Source organism: Anser brachyrhynchus (genome assembly GCF_964034855.1).
Source record: "Anser brachyrhynchus genome assembly, chromosome: 6".
In the NCBI taxonomy this organism is placed as follows: domain Eukaryota; kingdom Metazoa; phylum Chordata; class Aves; order Anseriformes; family Anatidae; genus Anser; species Anser brachyrhynchus.
In genome coordinates, this window is record NC_137700.1 from 36,657,519 (window position 1) to 36,682,080 (window position 24,562).

Sequence of the window (24,562 nt, forward strand, 5' to 3'; positions counted from 1 at the left end):
TTTAAATGCCATTAAATTCAAGGAAAAGAAAAGACTGTCGTAGCAAACTTAAAAGGCTTTTTCAAAGAGACCAACCCTACACAGTGAAGAGTGTACAGCCCTGTGCTTCTGTTTGTCCAGGACCTGAGCTAACTTAGCAGTTTTTAGGCCCTAAGAGGAGACATGAGAGGAGTTCGGGGTTATTAATCTTAAATGCACTATCTGTAGCTTCTGGAGTGGAGATGCCCTGAGATCTCATTGCTGTTGTCATGTCAAGTGATAATCTTTTATTGCAGGATTGTGTATAAAAGAATGACGTGGGGACTTGATTCATCCAGAGAAGCATCGAACGTAGGATTAGGCGTCAGTAACAACAGCTCCTAATGTGCTCTGTGGGGTTGTGTCAGTTTTCACTGTAAGATTCCTGATTTTACCAACTCTGAACATTTTATGTCATGATCACAAATGCAGTATTTGCCTCAACTTTTATAAGGCTCTTTGGAGAGCTGAGTGGTGAAGTGGTTGTGGTCCTCTCGTCCTCCACACATTGCCTGTGGAGTAAAGGTTGTTTGTGCCTGTGGTGTAATGGGCCCCAGAGGCTGGCCACCAAGCCCTCACAGTTGGCAAGGAAGGAGCAGTGCTGGTAGTTGACCGAGCACGAGGGAGGCCGCGTTTCGTTCTTGCAGCGTGTTATTTATTCCTGCATGCCAGACACACTCAACTGGCAATCCCAAATGCCTTCAGAAAAAAAAAAAAAAAAAGGAACTTTGCATTTCAGAAATGAAATAAATGTATTTGCTAAAAGAAAGAGTAACCCGTCAAACTCTAGGGGTCGGTCTGATGCGGGAAAAAAAAAAAAGATTTTTTAGAGGTTGTGGCAAATAGGAAGCAGCTAATCAGTATTTTTAAGGGAGCAGAGGGAGGAAAACAGCTTATGGAAAGGGATAGATGTCGTCAAAAGCGGATGTAAAAGAATGCGATTTTTTCCTAAAGGACAAAACTGTGATATCTGATATCTAAACAATTCAAACCCACGTTTCTTGTTTTGCTTTGCTATATGAGCTTTTGTTGTGTCAAGTAGATTGTCTGGTCATAAAGACATCACTGAGATTGCTGGTGATGTTCTCATCTATCAGTATGGCATGGGGCTCCTTCCACAAATAGTGTATGGAGGAGTCCTTGTTAAAAGTAAAAGCACAGCATAAAAATTGTAGCATTGGTCTACTGGCAGTTTATTCCCAAAATTCACTTTAATCTCTGAGGAAATAAGTTTATTTATTCCTAACCTTTTTTTTTTTCTTTTTCTTTCCCCCATAGCTTGCACCCTCCCTTCCATTACAAGAAGATTTTGTTTACCACTGGAAGGCAATCACCCATTACTACATAGAGACGTCAGGTAAAAGAAAGAAATGCTGTTTTGGTCTCTTGGTTGTGAAATCTAGAATTCCCGGGTTCAGTTTTGTTAAAAAGTGAAGATGAAGAAATACTAAAATGAGTCATGTTTTTTACCGAAGTACTAACATGAGTAATAATTAAAAAAAAAAAAGTGTACATTCATCCCCAAAATTGTGTCATGAACAAAAATAGAAGGAAGGTCTTGTTTCCTGACTGCCATGTGGAGAAGTGCCCCTTTTCCTGTCTGATCCAATTTCTGTCTTGATGTATTCTGTTTGATGTAAACAGACAGCTACAGAAATGTGGTACCTGCTGTTAACTTTTTTATTGTTTTGCATGAAGGATTTTCTTTTTCCTTCCAAGATTTTAACAAAATCTTTCACCAAAGTAAAATAGGTATAAAATAATAGAAATATATTTCATCAGAATAGATACCTATAGAAAATAGGTGGAAAATAGTAAAAAAAAATACGTATTCTGATGAAATTTTGGCTATAGTTGTTCTTAACCTTTTTCCTGGTTTCCTACAGCAGTTACGCAGCACATATATTTTCAATTTTTGGTTCTAGTTTAATAGTTTTAAAAGTGAACATTACCATGCTTTCCATAAGCATATTAGTTCTGCATTTTTGTTAGAGTAGCTATTAAATCTGTCTTTCTGTCTGGGACTGATGATCTTGTTTATATCAATATTTACTCTAAAAGCTGAAACTTGACCCCTCGTTCTACTCATCTTCGGGAACACTATGTGATGTTTCCTAAGGTGGAAATGACAGGGTGGTAGTGGAAAACTGATACCTGTGATTATGTGGTACAGAATAAAATCTGACCTAGACTTTCCCCCAGACTTTCAAAAGTTGTATAAAAAAAATAAGTTTTCACTCAGTGGATAGATTTCTGTCCTCTTCAGTTTAAGCAGAATTATGCCTAAGAAATTCCAGAAAAATGCTCCAGGATAATTAGAGGTTGTGGTAGAGACTAAAATCACTCTGATATGACAGTTTTCCTTGTTGCCATTTGCATGCAAGTGACAGCTATTTTTAGAGTATTACGTAAAAAGTAGTAGCCATTTCCCTAGAGGGATATTTGTTCGAGAATTTAGCTGAAGAGATTTTTTTTTTTAAAAGCAAAATCTTTACATGTGCAGACATGCTGTACAACATGTTAATGCCAGCTCCCACTGACAGTGACATAAATCCGAAACAGTTTCATGACTTCAGTCATAGATCAATGTTTAACCCTTTCATTCAAAAAAATTGAAAGAATGCTATGTTAATGCAGAATGTATAAAAGCCAAATCTAAAATCTCATAAACGGCATAGAGTCTGAGTTTGCTTTGTTGTTGTCATTGTTAGAAAAGCCATTTTACTTGTCTAGTTTGATAAAGGAACTGATCAGCTGTGAATTGATTTGATCTTGGAGGCTGGTTATAGATTCCAGAATACGAGGCAAAGAGGAACTTACTGAGACAGGGTGGATGCTAACTGAAAGCTTGAGGCTTGAACGTTTCTGTCATTAAATTTGGTTTCTGGCTGCAAGAGTTTTCCTTTCTGACTTGCTTTTCAGGACTCTGCAATTTTGGCTAGTTAGGGAAAGTGTCTTAAATCTGAACATCCAAAACCTCTACTGTCTTTTCAAAATTTGGGCCACTATGCATTCGCATATATTTTAAAGATACATATTTCTATCTTTCAGATTATATATGTATATATATGCATATATCAACTGTCTGATAGCTTCCCAATAGCTATTTTGTGACTTCTGTGTGTAATATTCTTTAAATGAGTGGTCTTGTGTTTAAATTTTAAATTTAGAACTGGGCTTAACTAAGGACAATATTTTAGTCATTCTTAATTGCATATCTCTTCTATTTAGATGACAAAGCTCCTGTGACTGATACCAACATTCCTTCTCATCTGGAGCAGATGTTGGATATTCTAGTGCAAGAAGAAAATGAGAGGGAATCAGGTGAAACAGGGCCGTGTATGGAGTATTTGCTACATCACAAGATTCTGGAGACACTCTACACACTAGGAAAAGCTGATGTACGTACTCTGCAGAGCAGATTATCTTTTGGATGGACTCCTAATTGTAATAGGGAAGTAGATGTTAGTGTGGGACACCGAGGGACAAAGCAATAGCTGTTTGCTTATCTTACCAACATATCATAAATAATAATCTTAAATAATTGTGATCAAAGAGAGACAACCAGTGAGATGCTGAGTAAGGTAGAACACTGAGATTTGTTACTCAGCACTTTGGTACTGACTGTGAGGCTGGAAGTAGGAAGAACTTCTGTTCAGTCTAAAAGTTTTATGGCATCCACAAGACAGTATTATCCCTCTCGCTGCTTAGTAAGTGTTGGGAGATTCTTGGGTGAAAAGTGCTGTATTGAATACAAATTTTGTTCTGTTTTTCTGAATGTGAGGAGTTACTGCTCATAAAGACTCCATGCTAGAAAGCATTGACTTAAGCTGATTCCCAGACAGTTTTTACATCTGAGACTTTAATATGAATCCAGCCCATGGCAGTGTTGTCTGGTTCTTCTCACATCTGCTTTGTGGCATGTGAAATTAACTTCATGGTCTTTGTGCATTCTCATTGATACCTTTCTTGGCAGACTTATCAACTGAAATATTTGGGATTGGATGGATCATGATGTGAGTTAACTTGGAAGCCCTAATTCTAGAGCTTTTTGTATCGTGGTGCAGGTGCAGTTAGAAAAGTATGGTGTGCCCTGTTCTAAGGATAAATGCAGCTCTCCATGGTTTCATTCTCAGTGAACCTTTTACATGTTGTCATGAGTTTTTAATGTGCTTGATTTGACACGTAGACAATGTAGGGTACTAGTTGTCTGAGCCTAGGATGTTACTTGCTCTGAAAGGACCAGAGCTCTGCAGTTACTGTTACTGTACCACCGATAATCAGTCAAGGATACCTAATACAGATGTGTTGAAAATACTTATTTGTTCAGAAATACGTCTCATTTTTGTTCTTGTCAAGAAACCAAGATGAAATGGAGACATATGTGAAGCAAGTAATTAGTAGCATGTTTCTAAGAGTTGAGAGAAGTCATTTTGCACTCAGGCAAATATGCCTGTACAAGCAATTCTTGTACAGCCTGTCTTTATACTTTGCCACTTGTGCGTTGATACATCTGAAGCACACACACAGTTTAGCGCTTGCAAGATGTTTCAAAGATCTGTTGCAAAAAAAAAAGTAATATCCCTTTGCAGCAGTCACTTACACTTATTACGTTATTGTTGTTGTACCCTGATGGTTCAAATTTTGTCATTCTTTGTAGCGGTTCGCTTGACAACGGGGTGATAATTAGGGATTAATAATCTGAGGGTAATTACCTTGGCAGGAGAGGCAAGTTAGGCAGTTGTGATTCCTGGCTGTTGCCACCCATGCTCCATTCACATATTTCTGTTAGTATAACCGTTAAAGGTGTGCAGTGAAATGGATCTGGGAAATAATATGGGTTAAAATTGACCTGTGAGTAACAGCTTTTCTTATATTTTAACGTGTTAGGACACATCAGGGTTAGGGGGATTTAGCCAGAAGCAGAGGTACGTACGGGACCACATGCCTTTAGATCTCATGGAGATGGGAAAGTATTTTCATGTGATGTATGCATGAGAGACAGTAGAACATGGGCCTGGATGTTCCGTAGGCATTTGCAATTTGTATTCTGCTGAATCTCAGGGAAAACAACAGCTTTCTCTTGTCCTGGAACGTCTGTGCTTTTGTAAACACTTTATCTGCCTAAGGCTAATGGCACATTAATTTAAAAAACAAAAAGACTTTTGTAGATATTTCTGATGATATTTTCTGTAGATATTTCTATGATTGTCTTATATTTGAACGTACAGAATTCACACTGATTTGCTGCATTTTGTGGTATGGTATCCTACAAGGCAGCTGACGTGTAGCCAATTCTTTCAGAGTTAATTTCCCTCTATATTAGGGAATATTTACTGGAAAGATGGTGGAAATCTGTATAAAGCAGTTAATTGAAAGTATGGATAATTTGAAAAAGAAAATGGATAATGAAATGCAACATTTTTTGTTGATCTCTGTTAATAAAAGTAATGTGTTAACAGATGATGCAATTTTAAAAATAGTTTTGGATAAATTATTTCTGTTTAATCTTAGCCATTTTGAATGACAAGTTTGTTTCTATGTTTCTCTCCACATTTGTTACATTTTCATTAGTGTTCATCTGTTTTTGTTTCAGTGTCCTCCAGGAATGAAACAGCAAGTTTTGGCTTTTTATACAAAACTGCTTGGAAGAATACAACAACCTCTTCTTCCCCACATAAATGTGCATAGGCCAGTGCAGGTACTGTTCAATTTTTTAAGCGAGCTATGTTTTTGTATGACAAGTTTTTCTTACTCTGCTGCAGCTAACGGTATCTTTAATTTTTCTATTTTTGAGTCAGTTTAAGAAAAGGATTGGTTTTAGTGTATTGCCAATTAGATACTTGAGCTGTCACCTTTCAATCCACCTTTTGTAGATAAAGCTATAACTTTCTTCCTGCCTTAATTGTGCATTTTGCTGTATGTGACAGAAATTAATCAGGCTGTGTGGTGAAGTTCTGGCAACACCAACAGAAAATGAAGAAATTCAGTTTCTCTGTATAGTATGTGCAAAGCTGAAACAGGATCCATACCTGGTCAACTTTTTCCTTGAGGTGAGTAAATCAAACCTGTGGTTTTTTTCCATTTGTATTTTTAAAGCACCATGTCACAGACAAAATCTAATAGAGAACTGGAGATAGGACATTGTGCTTCATAGCTTAGTTTTCATTCACTATGTGATTTTTTTCCTGCAATATTAATAGTCTTTTACTTCTAGAGACTTGATACATCTGATAAATTTTACTTACTTTTCATTCAGGGCCCACGAATACACCTTCTTGAGGTACTTACCCTTTGAACCTTTAGAGGGCACTCTCCAAGTTGGAAAATCATTTTTTTTCAGCCCAGGGAAATAGTAGGGATTGTAAAGTAGAACATTGTGTGAGTGAGGCGTTGGGCTTCCTTGTTATTTTGCCTTCAGCCCGATGAAGACTAAGGGACAGATTGCATGGGGCAATGAAACCTTGCAAAATGCTAAGTGTTCTGTGGGCTCGGGCCCTTATTTGGTGGTGGCGCATATGGTCTAGCTGCAGTGCCAACTCACAATCTACAATATGGCATTATTTTCTATCTGTAAGAAAGCCAAATATCTTTACTCCCTTCTTGGAACTTACATGTGGCATTGATGAAACCAGAGTGGGAGTACAAAGAATTTCTAGGCTGACTTTCTCTTCCCATTTAGAAGGAACATATAAAAGTTTAATTTATAAAAGTCCATTTAGAAATTCTTCCTGTACCCACTTCAGTGTTTCCTATCATGGCACAATATCTATTAAGTGTGTGACACATAGCTGAAAATATGTAGATACACTGTACTTCAGGAATATTTTACAATGTTTCCCCAAACCTTGTAAATCTGTAACAGTAGAGACTGATAAACAGCAAAGATATGTTCTTTTCCACTGAGTATATGAATACCTCACTTAGAAGTCAGTCAGTAAAGAATCCATCCTGAGTTTATTTTTACCTTAATTAAACACTGCCCTGATTGCCGTTGTATCCACTGTGGTTGTACAAGTAATACAAGCGACATAAGGATCGAGGAGTTTGTGTTTAAATATTAGAGGTATTCAGAAGCAGGCTACTAGATATATTATGTGCAGAATGTAGTAGAAGTCCAAGCCAGGATAATTTTTAATGTAGTTTGTGTACATTGCAGAGATGAAAAGAATAAATAAGACCCTCTGAATAACTCCTGTACTCAAATAATAAAGTCAACCTTGAGAATCCCTGTCACAAGAAGTACAAGTATTTTGTAAGACATTAGTTAGTGTTCTTTTTCAATACAGCAAGTTTACAATATTAGAAATCAATCATGGAAAATGAGATGATTCCAAATTTCAAAGAGATCTCCAGTTTCACAAAATGCTGGCTATAAAGTTCAGGCAAGCTGAAGGGCATTCCTTGTCAATCCTGTTTCCTTCACAATGGTGTTCTAAACGTTGTAGCCTAAGGCAGATATCTTTACAACTTCTGATAGTTCCTGCCAGGTAAACTGATATTTGGGGTGCAGAATAGTGCTCTGTTAGAACAGAACATTCTGGTTGTTCACATCCATGCCTCTTAGAGGTGCTATTGTGACTTGATACTGTTTCTGACCTTCAAATTCATGAAAGGGGAAAGTTACAGTATTTTGTATGGCATTTAACTCTTAAATCTCTAACACTTTTAAACTGAAATGCAGATACATCTCTCCAAAGCAGTCTGCTTGTCTGTCAGTATGTTTTGCATCCTTCTTTGAATTTTCCTGATGAGCTTCCACAGTATTTCATGAACTTAAAAGAATGAGTATCTACAAACACAGGAATTCCTTTTTATGATTCCATATCAAATATTTTGTTATTAGAAAGCTGTTTATATTTTAATATAATCTTTCACCTATATTACTTAACTGATAAGACTATCTGGCATCATAACTATCTCTTGGGAAAGTTATTTCTGTTGGGAAATCAGAACTGCGTTCTTCTTATAAAGCCTTTAAAATCCATATGCTAATTTTATTTTGGCTTTACTGTATTCCATTCTTTAAACTGAGTTTTCCTCGTTCTTGTGTAGAGAGAAAGAACGTGTATAGGAATGTTTATCACCTCTGTCTTAATCATTATTTTATGCTATTTCCTTACTCGTTTCCACCTTAGTTGGCCTATCTCATCTCATGAGAGGTGTTAACTTGCAACTGACTGTTCCATGCAAAGAGATACTTGCATCTCTGTGTTCAAATTTCTGCTCTTGAGACTTTAAACAAGTTCTAATATAGTATCTATTAAAAAGTTGTACATTCATTTTATAAAATGAAAAATAGTTTCACTGTGGACTTCTTTCATTCATACAAATTGTCAGGTTTATATTTTTCAACATAGGCATTTGTATTAGCTATGATATTACTTGATTTTTCACAGAATTCTTTTTAAATCTCTCTGAACTAGAAAAACAACATGGTATTTACTACCCACCACAGATTTTGAAACTCCAATAATTGCATCTTACGCAAATACAAAACTGTATTTTTATATTGTCTGTTCTTTGCTGATACTGAGTTCACTTTGAGGAGTTCTTTATCTAGAAAACACTGAATGTATATTTTATGTAACCTTTCCTATTAGGTCATTCAGGATCCTGTTTTGCACCTTTACAGGAGGCAGGTGAGCAGCTAAGCTGCACAATTGCATGATTAGACAACAGGAAGCTTAAATACATCCATAAGCTCTGCTTGTGTGTTGTTGGATGTACAGACCGCTTTGTGTTACCTGCCTATGTTAAAATAACGAGCTATGGACAAATTTCCAGGGGCATTTATACTTCTGTGTATGTTAGGTCTTATCAATAAGTCTCATCTTAGCTATAAAGAGTAAACTACAGCCTTTCAAGTGATAAAAGAGTCTAGGCATGAGATAATAGGTAAGAAAAAGTAAATATTCTACAAAACATTATCAAATCTTTGGAAAAAAAGTAGCTTTTCTCTGTAACAGCCCTGCTTGAGGCTACTTGAGTAGTGCCAGCAGCAGCGTGTAACCCAGGGTTGGAAATGCAGTTCCGGGCTCCTGTTCTGCTTTCTGTGCAAGGGTCATAGTTCCGATCCAGTTATTCCCATGTATTGATAACTTATAAGGATGTCAGGAGGAGTTTAGAAGATCTAGAGTTATTTTTCTACTGTAGTCAAAAATCCTACTTTCGTTATGGCATGCAGTATGCTGCTTTTACCTCTGGGTTGCCTCTCCAGGGACTTAGTTATATGTGTATGGTATCATTCAGAACAAATTCCCCACATAGAATGCACACCAAGCAAGCAAACATTCACGACAGTTCTGTTGTTTGCTGCCTGTCCCTGCTGGTTTGTATGCACTAAACACCATTAATGTCATTAATATGGTTAATCTTTTAAATTGTTAATGCTTAAGATACATTTGTAATAATTTTGCCATTATTATAGTGGAGAGAAACCGTTTAGATTAATAATCTTGCTACTGACTTGAAAGACTGTCCTGTGCTGAATTCTAATTTATGGTTCTACTAAAATATTATTCACCTGTGCTTATGCCGGAAGAACACACAGTTTTTGCCACTGTCTGAGTTTCTTCCCGGTCCCTCCGAGCACAGATTTAAATGCCTCTTTAAGTGCTGGAGATGAATTTATAGAAAGAGATGGGTTGCTTTCTTTCATAAGTAGAAATGCTTTGTAGCATCTGAGAAGGTACTCTATGATCTGTTATAGTACCAGTGCTAACTTATAGTATCTTCTGTCCATTGAATCTATTGAACTTTTTCTTCAACTCAAGGGTATTCTACTATCATAAAAGTTGTGTGTATTTTTTTTTAACCTATCTCACTGAAGATAAACTCTCAAGAAGTTTAGAGTGAGTTCCATTGTACGACTCTAACTGGAAATAGTATTTCAGACATTAAATGAATTTGAGGTCTTGACCTAGAAAGGGACATTTTATAGTGTGTGCTAAGGTCAAAAGGTGCCCTCGTAAGGTAAATGAAAAACTTCAAATAGCGGGCAAATCAAATGAATGTGTGCCTTCATTGGTGGAGAGAAAAAGATTCTATCTCCTAAAAGGCAGGAATCCTTGAAACCATATAGGTTTCAATCTTGAAACCATATAGGATTCAACCTTATGGGCCTTAAAACAAGTTTAAGCAAATTAAAAAATGTGCTGGATTTAAAAACTCACGTATTCTTGCAACCCATTACGTTCTACATGGTTACTGTGTCTAGCCTTGTAGAGAACTACTTCAAATGCTGATGTAAAATTTCCTTTTAGTAGATTTGTGCTTTAGAATGAACAGCAATTTCAGCTTTATAATTGCAACAAAATGCTTTGCAGAATAAGTTAAAAGCAATGGCTTCCAAAGAGTCAACAAACGTAATCACAGAAGACATGCTAAAAGGCCAAGAGTCTTTGGCAGCAGACACAGGACAGCCCATTCAGCCTGAAGAAATACCTGGTGCTGCTGGAGCAGAGCAAATGGAGAAGGAAGATGACCTCCCTCAACAGGCAGATGATCTGTCTTTCAGTCTGGATGAACTCAATGTCGCATCATCACCCGAGTCCTCCACTGTTTGTCCAAATCAAGACTATAATTTAGTGAATTCTCTGCTAAATCTCACTAAAAGTCCGGTGAGTGTAGTTTTTTTTTTTTGATTGATTGATTGCTTTTTTGCTTTGTTATGTTTTGTTCGATGTGATAAAATGAAGGAATAGTTTGGATGCAGTGTGGGTTAGGCAGAGAGAGTGAACATACATGTCTTTACAGCCTGTACTTTAGATATAAAAAGTAAACCAAAGATTTTTGTGGGTGGTTTTTGTCAAAGGGTTTTGTCAAATTCACTTTGCAAATTTAGATTCATTCTAAAATAAAAATATTTTAGAAAATGATTATTAAGTTTGTTGATGGTAATGCCAGTTTTGAGCAGCATCCTGTACAAATTGCTCAAAAAACTGCTACATAGGATAATCATCAAGTTAAATATATCATGAGGATTTTTTTTTTAAAAAACAAACAAACAACAAACTATTTTTGATTATTTTGAGCTACCATACCCACTCTTCTTGCAAAGGCACTATGTTTAGAGGGTTGATTTCTTTTTAAAAAAGCTGCTGTAGCCAGTTCCATCCTGGAATTCATCCTTAGAAGGATTCTTTCTGAAAACTTAGAGGGGGGTCTGTAATTGGTACAGCAGGGTTGAGAGCAGAAAAATGTATCATGGAAGCATAGAAGGGTTTGAGTTGGAAAGGACCTTTAAAGATCATCCAGTTCCAGCCTCCTGCCGTGGGCAGGGACACCTCCCACCAGACCACATTGCTCAAGATCCCAAGGTCCCATATCTGTCTGTGTAGCTCATTATTGTTAAATCATAGTTCGTATTGTCTAATGTCTTGGTCTTACTCTGACCTACAGCACTAGCTCTGTCAACCTGAAGGTTGCAGTTGTGTTCTTAGTATTTGACCTGGATTCAAGTGAGGTTATTTTGTACCATCCAAATTCACTAGAAATAAATCTCAATGACTGAAAAAGAAACAAAAAGAAATGTATTCATTCACTGTGGGGAAGTGGATAGTTATTGTCTGGGAGATGTTTGCTTCTTAATTTCAAGTGAGCTTCGTTCACCCTCTGATTAATTCTTCCACGTCTTTCTGCCAGGACGGCCGGATAGCCGTGAAGGCCTGTGAAGGGCTCATGCTTTTGGTGAGTTTGCCAGAACCAGCAGCTGCCAAGTGCCTGACTCAAAGCACTTGTTTGTGTGAACTGTTGACAGACAGGCTGGCCACCCTCTACAAAGCCCTGCCTCAGTCACTGGATCCCTTAGACATTGAAACAGTGGAGGCAATTAACTGGGGGTAAGAATTTTATCTTTGTATTTAGTATCTGTGGTGACTTTACATCCCTTCCTGACACTCATTTTCTGTAGTTAGATGAGATGTACAGAAATATTTACATCCCCATGCTCGTCTCAAGGGCAGAGTTTAGATACCGTCTGCAGTATAGTGGTCAGACTTCAGACGTACAATGTACTTATTATTTCTGCCATAGGGCCAGGTTTGACTGCTGGTCTGTTGCAGACATTCCTCAGGGGGTGGGGTTTTCCGCTGAATTACATTAGCAATTTATGGTGTTGTAGCTGTAGCATCAGGTACAAATTATTTTCCTGTTCAGATGTCAAGGATTTAAGAAGCATACTCACAAACTTTTCACTGTACACAGTAAGCCCCATAAGGTGCTGCAGAGGGCAGGAAGAGTGTATTTGACAGCATGCTGTTGCAAAATTTTTGCAGTAAAAAAGAAGAAGGAAAGAGTTACTGTGTAACAGCAAGAAGCAAGAGATACGTGCCTGTTATCCTAACTGCTTGTTTGTCATATTCTCAATACATTTAAGTGCTCCTTCCCACTCTGCCCTTTTTTCTTATGAATTGATCTTGATCTGTTAGTACACACACAAAACAAAGCTATTTGCAAAAGAATATTTTAGCTTCTGGTGGATGGAGTTTGAAGTTAGAAGAAAAAAATGGCAGCAGAATAGTGGAATGAATAATTTTTGGACTGCTTTACCAAAGAACACAGTGCGCTTGTTATGCTGTAGAGCCATAGAGATGCATGTTTTTCTTCTGAAAGATACCATCTTGTTCAGGTATATACCGTGTAGTTTTGGTCGACTTGATTGAGGTTGCTTACAGAGCAGAGATCATTGCCTTCATTTTATGGTCTCTGACTACAGGAGTTGCGGATGCAGTTTCTGTGGCCTGTGTTTCCTGGCAGAACAGACTAGGTGATTGGTATTCCCTTCTGACTTAAGAAATACTTAACCTCAGTATTTCCCCTCAGAGTTCTTCTGCTGGACATACCATATATCCTTTAACATGCCATTGAAAACCTTTCTATGTAATGATAGCACTTCCAGATTGGTAGAGACAAGCAGAAGAACTGTTTTAATGTTGTTTTAATGTTCACTTTGTTGTTAGTAGATCATGAATTATGCTGTTAAGTTCAATAAGAATAGAGCCCAATGTTCTTCAAGTACTCATAGACTAAATAAGTATTTTTCCCTGCATTCTCTAGTTTGGATTCCTATAGCCACAAAGAAGACGCATCTGCTTTTCCAGGGAAAAGAGCGTTGATTTCATTTCTTTCATGGTTTGACTACTGTGATCAACTCATCAAAGAAGCACAAAAGGTTTGAAATGTTTACAGATGATACAAATATATTCAGCAAATAAAGACTTCTAGTTGTTTCTTAGCTTTTGAGTTTGAGGCATACCATCCTGTATTTTCATTTCAGACTGCTGCTGTTGCTATGGCAAAAGCTGTGCGGGAACGATTTTTCGTTGATGTTATGGAACCCCAGCTGATGCAAACGTGAGTAGCATCCTACAAAACACAGCAGAGCAAAGTCTGAATCAAGCTGAGTTTTCTTTTCAAATCCAGTATACATATCTGACCTTAATTTTACTGTTCAGCTCAGAGATTGGAATCCTCACATCAACTGCGCTATTGCATCGCATTGTTCGTCAAGTAACTTCGGATGTCCTGCTGCAGGAAGTAGTTTATTTTGTACTAGGAGAACACAGAGAGCCAGAAACTTTGACAGACATCAACAGACATCCATTGCGACACAGGTTAATTGAACACTGTGATCACATTTCTGATGAGGTGAGAAGTGCTAATCACGTAATAACGTCTGCTGGCCAGTTTTGGCTTGCATAGAACCTGTAGAGATGTCGTCATGAAGTTTTTTCATATTTTTGTCAGCTCACTGCTTTTTGCCAAGGAAAACAGTTCTGACTGCCAGCTCTACAAACTCCCTTTGGAAAGTGAAAGTCAGTCTGCTTTTTCTAGCTAGCTCATTGCAGCAATTAATAAAGATTCTTTGCTAAATTTGCTTGCCCTATATACATATCTGTTTGGGCTTGCTTATCTGTAAGATTGGGCAAAAGCAGTTTCTGTAATTGCATTTTAATTTGTGGTTTGTTATATGTTGCATCACTGTTATTTTCCACATTGTGTCAATTCTCTCATGTTATTGCATAAAGTATAGTAAAAACCCCTATTTTTTATATAAATTACATGTGGTCAGAGAATATACACAATGACAATGAAAAGGTGATGTAATAACTTTAAGTACTTTACACACAGCAAACCTTGTTAGAATAATTGACTTCAGTAAAATCCTCCCTCAGGACCTGCTTGTTTCATTTTTCCATTCTCCACCCTCTACTTTAAAAAACAACAACAACAACAACAAACACCTAACCCAAGCTTGTTTGAAATACTGACCTATGCCTTCACATACTCATTTTTTTTCAGTATGCTCACCTGCTCGCTTTTTCAAAATTGGTTATCTAGCTTTTGCAAAATGAAGCACTCTAAAGCTGTCTCTAAAAACTGTCTCTTTATTGCTTAAAGTCAGTCTCATTGTAAAAGCCTGCATATCTCCATGTAGAAATCTTAGTCTGTAGTTCTAGCCTCAATATCCCCATATTACTTCGTTTTATTCTGGATATTTGTTACTGTCTTTAAGTCCTGTTCTGTGTCTCACCTGCACACTGATATCTATCCTCCAGCATGGAATTGATTGTAATACACAGAAAGCTAAGTTGTAAGTTCTTTGGATGTTCTTTGCATCGTTATTTTGGCAGATTTTAGGAGAGTTTTTGTTTTATAGGAAAAAATACATGCACATATTAGTTTTCGGATATTTGTGGACTCTGTCTGTTCTTATACCACATAATAATTCAGTATAATAATTTACTAATTTTTCTTGGGATTTTTGATTCCTTCCATAATGTAAACAAGTAATTGCAATGTCCTAAGATATGCAAACTCAGATATAAGATAAGCAGCATAAGGCAATGGTACATTGTTCATGTAATTTTTGCTTTTTGTTTTGCAGATCAGCATAATGACTCTACGAATGTTTGAGCACCTTTTGCAAAAACCCAATGAGCATATTCTTTATAATTTGGTTCTGAGAAATTTAGAAGAAAGAAATTATATAGAATATAAGCCACTGTGTCAAGAAGATAAAGATGTGGTAGAGAATGGACAGATTGCAGGAGCAATGTAAGTTTCTTTTTTAAGGAAAATTTTCACAGCAGCTAACTTGGATATTTATTTTTAAAATCAGGGTGTTTTAGTAATTGAAGGAAAAGTGAGCATAGAGAGCACACTGAGTGCTCTGCGTATTAAGCTGTATCCATAATAAGCATATCTAAAGTGATGCACAAATTATTACATTACCAATTGTTGGATCAGTAACAGAAAAGCTAAAATTCTCAAAAGCCTCTTTTCTGAACACTGGGCACTCAAAGATTGTCATTTAGCATTGTACTTACATGTCGACCTAGCTTAAACCCATGCACATTTGTACTGTATTCAATGAGGTTGTTCCTGAAGTCAGTCACTTAGGTGTCTTGTTTACATTTATGTTCTAGAATCATTTTTTGGTGGAAAAACTTTTCTGGGACACTTCACATAAAATTCTTTGAAATACCCTATGTAACTATTGTAACTTTTTTTTTATATATATATATACTGATGGAGAGGGGTAAGGACTAATCACACCAGCTATTTTAGAAATTATCTAAATTAAGGTGCCTGAGTCATCTAAAATAACCTGGTGATTTCCCAGAGTATATCTCTTGTGAAAAATGTGTCTGAAGCATTTATGTGATGTAATGCAGTGATTTTGTACCAGTCAAAAATGTCTGCTGTGTTCTTCAGATCAGCAGGTTATGATTTTTCTTTAAAAGAAGAGAAATTTTGCTGGTTATGTGTAGAGGTTGGCATTTCTGCTTATTAATTTGGTAAAAAGCTGTGCATATGGTAGCGTTCTGAAAAACATCTTAGTTGTTCAGAGAAGAAAAACAGAAAGGATGCCTTTTGATCCAGTTTCCTGCCTTGCATAACGTTCTGTGAATGACTTTGTCTAATATAATCTCACAGAGACCTGGAGGAAGATCCGCTATTTACTGATCTGTCTCCAGATAACACATTGTCAGCTCAAGAGTGGCTCAGTGCTTCTCCACCTGTCAGTCCAGATCATCCAAAAAATGACGGGAAGACTGAAGTTCATAAAATTGTAAATAGGTAAGTTGAAATAAACACTTAAAGAAATCTCTGAATGTGTGGGTGTCTGTGCACACTGTTGCAAACCAAATGTACTCTGTAATGGATGTTATTCTGTGCCAGCTGGTAAAATGGGTCCACAGAAGAAAATGATGTGGCATTTTATCAGAAAGCTACTCCTGAAAGATTAGAGAAAGATAAGTAAAAATAATTCATCATAGACCAAAAGACTAGATAAACTTTACAGCTAACAGTCCAGCCAAATACTCACAATTCCGAATGAATGCCTCATTAGTATAAAGCTTTCTTTTCTCCAAAAGAGGTAAAAAAACCTCCACCTTCCCAAAGTTCCCTGAACACTTACATAGAAGGAAATAATTGCCAAACCAGAGATAACCTTCTGTTCCTTGAAAACCAAGAGGCATCTCTGTCACCTGCAACCTACCTTTGTGCATGCTAGACATACTGCAAATAGGATATCATGAAGAGGACAGGTTCTTCTCTAAGCATCTTAGTGAAGGTAATTCTATTAGCAACTAATATTAGGACAAATGCTGTTTGCCCTGTTAATACACTTTAGCAAAGCGCCACTGGTATTTCAGTGCTGCCCTATTTGCTTATCCAGAATTAATCAAAGGTTTTAGCCAAAGGCAGCAAATAGCCCAAGGACAGTCAGCACAGACTGGAGTGGCTTCTTGCCTTCTTTCCCCAGTACTTCTATATGTAGTTTACCGTGGACATGGTTTGGAGGAAAGATAAAAAGAACAATCTCCTAAATTCACCCTATGTAATATCCATCATTGAATAGAAATGTTTTCAGGATTTGCAGTGTTTTGCAGATTTATTTTTTCAGATAAGATGAGCTCCATATGAAAACTCAGCTACTACATATTTCTGCATACAAATCTTACAGGAGCCTTCAGGAGTTCAGTGTGGAGAAAGCTAAACTTTGGGAAAAGGGTCCAAAAGCAGTTTTATTTTGCTGTCCAGAAATTTTGTCTTTTAAAATAATTTTTAATGAAATTTCCTCTCTAATAAGCTTCAGAATTCTCTGCTGTTACTTAGGCCAGGTATTGGTGAAGTAATAAGCACATAAAGTGTATGCACTACATACCTGGCAACGGCATTTATATGCAAATATTCCTGAACTAGATATTAGATATTTATTACCACAACAAACTGGGAAATAAAACTGCCTGTGCAGTAGGTTAAGAAGAATTTTGACTGTAATTCTCTTTGGACTCATTTATTCCCCAGTGAATTTTCCATGTGCTCTTGTAAGATGGAGCCTGACCTTTAGCAAACGCTTGGACTGCTTATGACTATTCCTTTTCATCTCCATTCTGTCTGCTCATTTTCAGAAAGTGCTAGCCTTCCACTGAGGTTTTCACCTCTAGTGCTAGATAGAACAGTTCTGAAGTGTAAGTCTTTTTACAAACAATAGTTAGAATGCACATACGATTCAGTATTGTGAACGCTATTGCAGATAATGCAAAAGTATTGATCTGGTGCTCTGTGGATTATGGGTATTCATTAACACACTTTTATCTCTGTAGTTTTCTCTGTCTTGTACCTGATGAAGCCAAGTCGTCATACCACGTGGAGGGTACAGGTTATGATACTTACCTCAGAGATGCCCACAGACAAGTAAGTCAGCGAAGTCTTCGTTATTCCTCGAGAATTTGCAGTGATTATGCGGATATACAAATGCTTCTATAAATAGTCCTAATATATGCATCTTCTAGTAATGGAAGATGGGAAAATTCAATTTTTATTTTCTAATGAAAACTTAGCTTTGGAGATTTTTTTGATGATGAATCCACCTTGTATTACTCTAGTGGGAATAATGGATGACATTAAATGCATTAATATTCATATAACAAATACACTGAGAGGAAATCTGAACTGCTGATAGGTTCTTAATTTGCTTTTGCATTTATCTGCATTCTCTTGGAGAATTGCCTGCCAAGCTGTTTGAAAGGACTAAAGGGAAATTAAAATGCTGCATAGGAGTTATGCAATCTGGGACTTCAAAAATAAAGGCTCATCACAGGGAATGCACAGCCTAAGGCGTTCAGGTTTGAAGTAGAGGGTTCTGGTAGGAAGGGAAACCTTTATGATTTACTATTTTGAAATAAATGCAGCTTTTGTTTTTACACATGTAATCTAAAGTCTCCTTGGTCAGAGGACAATCACTATTTATTTGCGGCTTTCTTATTGAAGCCCTGTGAGTCTTCTATTATAGAAAAAATTATGCAAAGAAGTAACCGAGAGAGCTACATTTAGTACGTACTTCAAAAATTCCATGATCTCTGAGTTATGACAGCAGCAATTTAGGGTGAGAAGCTTGGATTTCTGTATTTATTGTATTGTTTTATCTACAGTCTCCTGAAAAGAAAAGGAATAGAAAATAGTGAATAAGAAAACAAAGGTTGACGTAAAATTCCCCCATGTTCTATTCTTGGATGCTAGAAAGTACATATCATCTTTGTATTTCTTTCATGCCTTGGGAAAAAGAGTATTCTGGGAGTTATTAGAGAAGAGAATTGGTTTCTGTCACTTCCTGACAATGATATGGCTACTCTTAAAATATTTCCCCCCTAAGAATAGCACTGCCTATTGCTGTTATTACAACCAAATAGCTGTTCTGCTTCCCTATTTCTATTCCTGGAAGCTTGTACCAGTAGGTAAGCTGCATGCACTGAATGATTCCCGAGTCTGTTTTGTCTCACTTTTGCTACTGTTTATTCCTGCATTCCTTATTTTTATGTGTATTATTGGTGCTCCCTTCAAGGTACAATTCCTTGAAAGTGAGACACCAGGCAGCCTGCAGCACATCGGAGGCAGAAGCTGATGGGGTATTAAGAAAGACTGCTGTGGATGATAGGAAACAGAGAGAGGGAAGAGAAAGCCCTGAAGTTCATTTTGTTTCTATCACCTGCTCATACACGTGCCTTCCCTCCCTGGGGAATATGGGAGCAATATGGGTTGGATGTTGGGATAAGCTGCCCATGAGGCAGTGACAGTGTGGTAACTTACTGACAAGAGTAATGTATAGGAATGTAACTTCTGCTTTAGAAGAACCTAGATCGAGATGTGTATTGTTAGCTTTGCTTTGTGTTTTGGTGTCTGCCAATTTTGGGTAGCTCAGTTCTCCATGTGTTGTGTTTCTAAAACCACCTAAGTATCATGAACATCGAGAAGAAAATGAAGTGCCTGTATAGAAACTGGTTATGTTTATTTCAGAATGGCTGTTCTTTTGGGGCTTAGATTTCTCATGTAGCTACAGATTATGGTTTTAAGGCCTAGACACTATTAAAAGGAAATGAAATGATTTCCATGGAGGTTTGAATATGTTTTCCTCTCTACTTTTTTCTAGTTCCGTGATTATTGTGTCATCTGCTTACGGTGGGAGTGGCCTGGATCTCCCAGGTCTTTGGAAAAGTGCAATTTAGAAGCATCATTTTTTGAAGGACACTTTTTGAAAGTCCTCTTTGAAAGAATGGGCAGGATTCTTGATCAGGTAAGAAAAAGCAAGCTATAAATTCAATTTCTGATGCTTTCATCACTACTAAGTGGCTAATGTCCATCAGGTCTTGTGGATTCCCATCATTCAGATGTCTGTTACAGCATCATATTATTGTGTAAAATCCCATGTCCTTGTTGCAGGTCTCTGTAGATTGCAGGATGTTATAGCGATCAGTATTCTCTCACTAAAAACAGAACAAAAACTTCTTGTACATTAAGCATGTTATATTTGTTAGCCATCTTTCTGCGTACAGAATGTTTTCTTGACCAGTGTTGTGACTGAAATGTCATTTAAATTGATGACTAATACTAGAATATCTTTGTGGTAAAGGATGAGTGTAAGATAGTATCCTTAAGTACTCTTTGCGACTAGCATCACTGGTTCTGTTTGCATTTTCTAGTATTTACACCTAGAAAGCATGTACATTTTTCAGTAAATAAAATGTGTTACATCTCCTTTCTGTCACACTTCTCTGAATTTCATTCTGGAGTCTTGTTCAGAACACAGTTTACACCATTGTGAGATGAGAAGAACTTACTGTATCGCTGGTAACATTCTCCCCATGTTTTTTCAACAGTTAGAAAAAAACTACATTGCAGAGAAAAGTTCTAGAAGGTATCCTTTTCCATCTGCAATGTAAAGGTGTTTTTCTTTTTTCCTGTTTCGTTATATTCAAGTAATGAAAGTATAGCTGCCAAGGGCAAACAAGTGAGATATGATCTGACAGGCTCCTTATCCTGAAAAGGACATGTCAGACCCAGATTAGTATAAAGGAGTTAAAAGAAAGTGAATTTTCCTGCTCTGTGTTTCTTTCTGTATCTAGCCTGTCCACATGGCCTCGTCTTTCTGAGGAGAAGCAACATGAAGGCTCAGCGAGATGAAAAGGAGGTCACCCTGTACAAAAATTTCTTGTTTCTTTGTCCTTTCTAAATTCTGGACTTAAGTTAGTCAAGTTGACATTGCTGTTTTTGATGAGGAAGATGCCTTTCCTTCTTGGTAAAAATGAGTGCTGAAAGTCTAGATTACACTCCCTGTAACACCAGCTGGAGTTGCTATAGATGCAGCAGTGCCAGTTTTTCAGAAGTTTGCACAATTCTGTTTGGTTTTGCATGTGCAGCTATCTGCAGAATGACTAGTTAACTGTGGTACTGCCAGATTTCCTGCTCGTAAACAGGACCAGAGTCATTTGGACACATAAATGCACAGGCAACATGACAGGAAGCCAGAAGTTGTTTCTAGGTCAGCTCTGTGAGTGTTTAGAGGAGAAGGATGTTTGAGATTACTGACTTTTATAATTCAGAATTTGGAAAAGAAAGCCAAATACTGCTGTATTGTGTATTCTCAGTGTTTTGGTTCCAGTAAACATGTACTGTGCTCTTCCCTAGTTTAAATGGTTATAGATTGGAGTTGTAAGGAAACCTGGTTTTCCTTTTTTAGGAAAAACAATCCTTGTGGATATGAAAACCTTGTCTGAGCAATGACACATAAATTATAAAAAGTAAAGAAACCAAATTACATCCCCCGAGAAACACCTAAGTATCAGATACATATGATTACAGCAAAAATAGCATCTGGCATGGCAGCACAGTGCCCATATTGACATACTACCGGTCGGCATGACACACATTTGAGTTAGTCAAGCAAGGTGTTACAATCTGTGGTGTCAAAAATACTTGACTCCAGAACTAAAATGAACTGCCTGAATCAAACAGCAGGGGTAAATTCATACTATATTGTACCAAAAGCCTGCCTTAAAAAAAATTAAAAAATAATTTAAAACAGAAATTGGTAGGGGTTATTCATGGTGAAACATACAAACAACATGGTGAAACACGCAAACATTCATGGTCAAATGCACAGAAAAACCTGGGTCTGACCAAAGGCAAATTTGACACAATATATGCTGATGTCCAGATAAAGTAAAAAATTCGGAAAAGCCTGTAGTAGGGATACAGTACTACTTACGGATTGTGTTCGATGTCCTTTTTGCTTTGTCTTAGGTAGTTCTTTTGTATTTATCAGTTTTCATTAGTGGATATCAGAAGACTTTACAGGGCTGGTCAGTGTCATTCACCTAGTTTCTGACAGAAGATAGCTGAGGCACAGAAGTAAAGTAACTTGTTTCAGGGCTGTTCAAATCTAGTACCTTAATTACTAGACAGTACCTCCTTCCTGCTGTTAATATTACCCACTAAATGTCTGTGGAAGTAACTGTTTCCTAAGAACTTTCTAAACTCCAAATTTTGCTGGTTTTCTCTAACTAGAGAACATATGGACATAAATAAAAGCTCAGCTTTCCTTAATGCTCTCAATGAGTTCAAATCACAACAGCAGTCTGTCTGAACGATGCAGCACATGTTACTACTTTGTTTCCTTCTCTTCTTGCGAACACCAGATAAATCTCATGGCTTCAAAACCTCCTAATGAATTGACTGACTCACACAACTCTAAAGACCTTCTCCAGCGGTTCAGTTAGACAGACAGTGGAATAGATTTATGGGGGGAATTTGTGTCTCTGTCTGCACAGTAACTTTTCTTTTCCACACTAACTCAAAAGGTAGTAATCCCTGTCACCTATAACATCTCTGGCCCAGAATCTGAAAGCTTCATTCATTTGTTAGAAGATTGGGATGAATCTCTCGCTAGAACATATCAAGTACAGAAATAACTGCTGCTGACTGGGAGAAATAAGTGCCTTCCCTTCACGAGAACTGTAAGACAACTCCCTCTGGCATGCTACGGTGACTAGTAACAAACTCAGGATTACGATACCTAAATGTTAGTTGGGTGTCCACATCTAGTCAGTGGAAATTTTGTCAGAACAGCCCCTGTAGTCTCAGGAGCTGTTAGACTGAGAAACCAGTAGGTGTCTTTTAAACCTAATGAATCACCATCTCAGCTTCCTTGACTGTAATGACTGTCGGGTCGACTCAGTTGCCTGAACTGAGGTAACTGTTGCTGTTTTTGTGATGCCCGAGACATTCCCACAAGCTGGCAGTTACACACAGATCTTGCAGGATCCACCCTCTGTGGAACTGTCAAGAGACTATCAGGATACTTGGGAGCATCTGAGGCGGCATGAGGTGTTTATAAGCAATTGTATCAAGTGTCAAATCTCTGTTGAGTAGGCTAAGGAGAGCTTAGATATGTAGGCACACCTAAATATATCTAAATCTGAAGCTGAAGTCTTCCAAATCTTGCTCTGGAAAAGGGAAGAATCTGTTCCCTGATTCTTCAGTGGGATGCTAACTTGAGAGCATCAAGGGGATAATTTGAGCCCATGAGCACACATCGTCTCCTAGATGTGATTATGCCATGAAGATGTTGCTGCCAACATGCTTCTGGCAGGCAAAGGGATTGAATGAGGGCCCGGTAATCCATTTCAGGTAGAATCAGGCAGGTTGAGTGAAACCATCTGTGCATTGGTAATATTTTCAGACTGGCATCGGCATGTACCAAGGGAATGTCTGTCCAACTCTTGCCATCATTGTCTGTTCCAACACTCAATAAATGGAAGGAAATTCCACTAGTTTGGAAATTTTGGCCTACATTAAAACATCAGATTGTTTTCCCTGCAACGAGAAAATTGAAGACAAAAAAAAAAGGAGTTCTTGGAACATGAAGAAGCTGTGATGAAAGCACTTTCTTTTATGGAAATGAGTTTCTTCCTGGGCTGGTAAAAACCTTTAAGCTAGGTACTCTTTTTTTCCTAGAAAGCCCTTATGGCTGATCAGCATCTTGCAGCGTCTGACAGTGTTGCCTCTTCCATGTGGTTGATTTGGGGAAAGGCGGTGCAGAAGAAGCTCGGAATTTCATGCCGCGTTCCCAGCCCAGGATTGCCTCATCTCCAGTAGCATGCTGCCACAGGATGACCTGGCCTTCTGCAGTGGTTCTTTCCAGGAAAAAAATAAAAGAAGAGAAATACATTATTAGCTTTAAACAGGGATTTATCACTGTCAATTTCCTAAGCTCATATAGTTTGCGGTTATCCAGGAGAAGCAAGAAGATGTTTCATCGAGGCAGATGTTTGATGTAGGCTGATTCTATGCTATTTGTTTAGCTAGTGAGCTGAAGAACGGTTTTATAGGAAGAGGACTTCTTATCCTACAGTAAACAGGAAGTGTGCAGAAGTGCCCTGTGGTTGTAGCAGTTACATCGATAATGATATCTGATACATAACTGTCATATTCTTTTTAATCCTGCTGTGGGGCAGGTTTGGGGCCTGTCTTCTAATCTAGCTTTTTGTCTGTACATATTTATAACCCTGTATGTGAGGTTGTAGTAGTTGAATAAACACTTGCTGGATAAAAAGAACTCAATGTGAAAATAACAAAGCACTACATTTTCCTTTTTTGTTTGTTTTTTGCAGCCCTATGATGTAAATTTACAAGTTACGTCAGTGTTGTCCAAACTCTCCTTGTTTCCCCATCCTCATATACACGAATACCTTTTGGATCCTTATGTAAACCTAGCCTCTGGCTGCAGGTCTCTCTTCTCTGTTATTGTCAGGGTGAGTAAACACACGGTTAATATTTACATATGGCTATATAGCAGTGATATATTTAGTAACTTCGTAATGAATATTTAAAGCTGGGTAGTTTAAGTTGGCAAATGGCTTCCTATTGAAAACAGATACTTAGCTCTGGATTTAAAAATCAGAATTACTGATTTTCTACCAAAAATATTGGAAAATATGTTCTCCAGCATTTATTCTGATTCTGCATGTCTTCAAAATTGTTTGTTTGTTTAGTTTCATAGCGCAGATGTAAAATATCCCTTCTGGCACTGATGTTGCTTTAGGACTAGGTGACATTGTTGTCACTTGCAGGCAACATCAGGTAATGCAGTAAGAACAGAAAAAGTACACGTTTGCACCTGGATGGGAAAGAGAGGGCTTTAATTTACACTCCAGCAAAGGACACTCTGAATACCTGTGCCTGAGTGAATATC

The 24,562-nt window shown here is 37.5% G+C and overlaps 1 protein-coding gene across 1 annotated transcript in view; it reads left to right on the forward strand.

Annotated features, from left to right (window-relative positions):
• FHIP2A (FHF complex subunit HOOK interacting protein 2A) overlaps positions 1–24,562 on the forward strand; it is a 36,314-nt gene that overhangs the window by 6,338 nt on the left and 5,414 nt on the right. The window contains exons 2-15 of the mRNA XM_080598266.1: positions 1,297–1,375; positions 3,250–3,419; positions 5,615–5,719; positions 5,949–6,071; positions 10,347–10,640; positions 11,665–11,861; positions 13,078–13,192; positions 13,298–13,374; positions 13,476–13,668; positions 14,909–15,078; positions 15,961–16,104; positions 17,640–17,730; positions 19,463–19,606; positions 23,982–24,122. Coding sequence (XP_080454392.1) covers positions 1,297–1,375; positions 3,250–3,419; positions 5,615–5,719; positions 5,949–6,071; positions 10,347–10,640; positions 11,665–11,861; positions 13,078–13,192; positions 13,298–13,374; positions 13,476–13,668; positions 14,909–15,078; positions 15,961–16,104; positions 17,640–17,730; positions 19,463–19,606; positions 23,982–24,122 — 2,043 coding nt within the window. The remainder of the gene's footprint in view (positions 1–1,296; positions 1,376–3,249; positions 3,420–5,614; positions 5,720–5,948; positions 6,072–10,346; positions 10,641–11,664; positions 11,862–13,077; positions 13,193–13,297; positions 13,375–13,475; positions 13,669–14,908; positions 15,079–15,960; positions 16,105–17,639; positions 17,731–19,462; positions 19,607–23,981; positions 24,123–24,562) is intronic.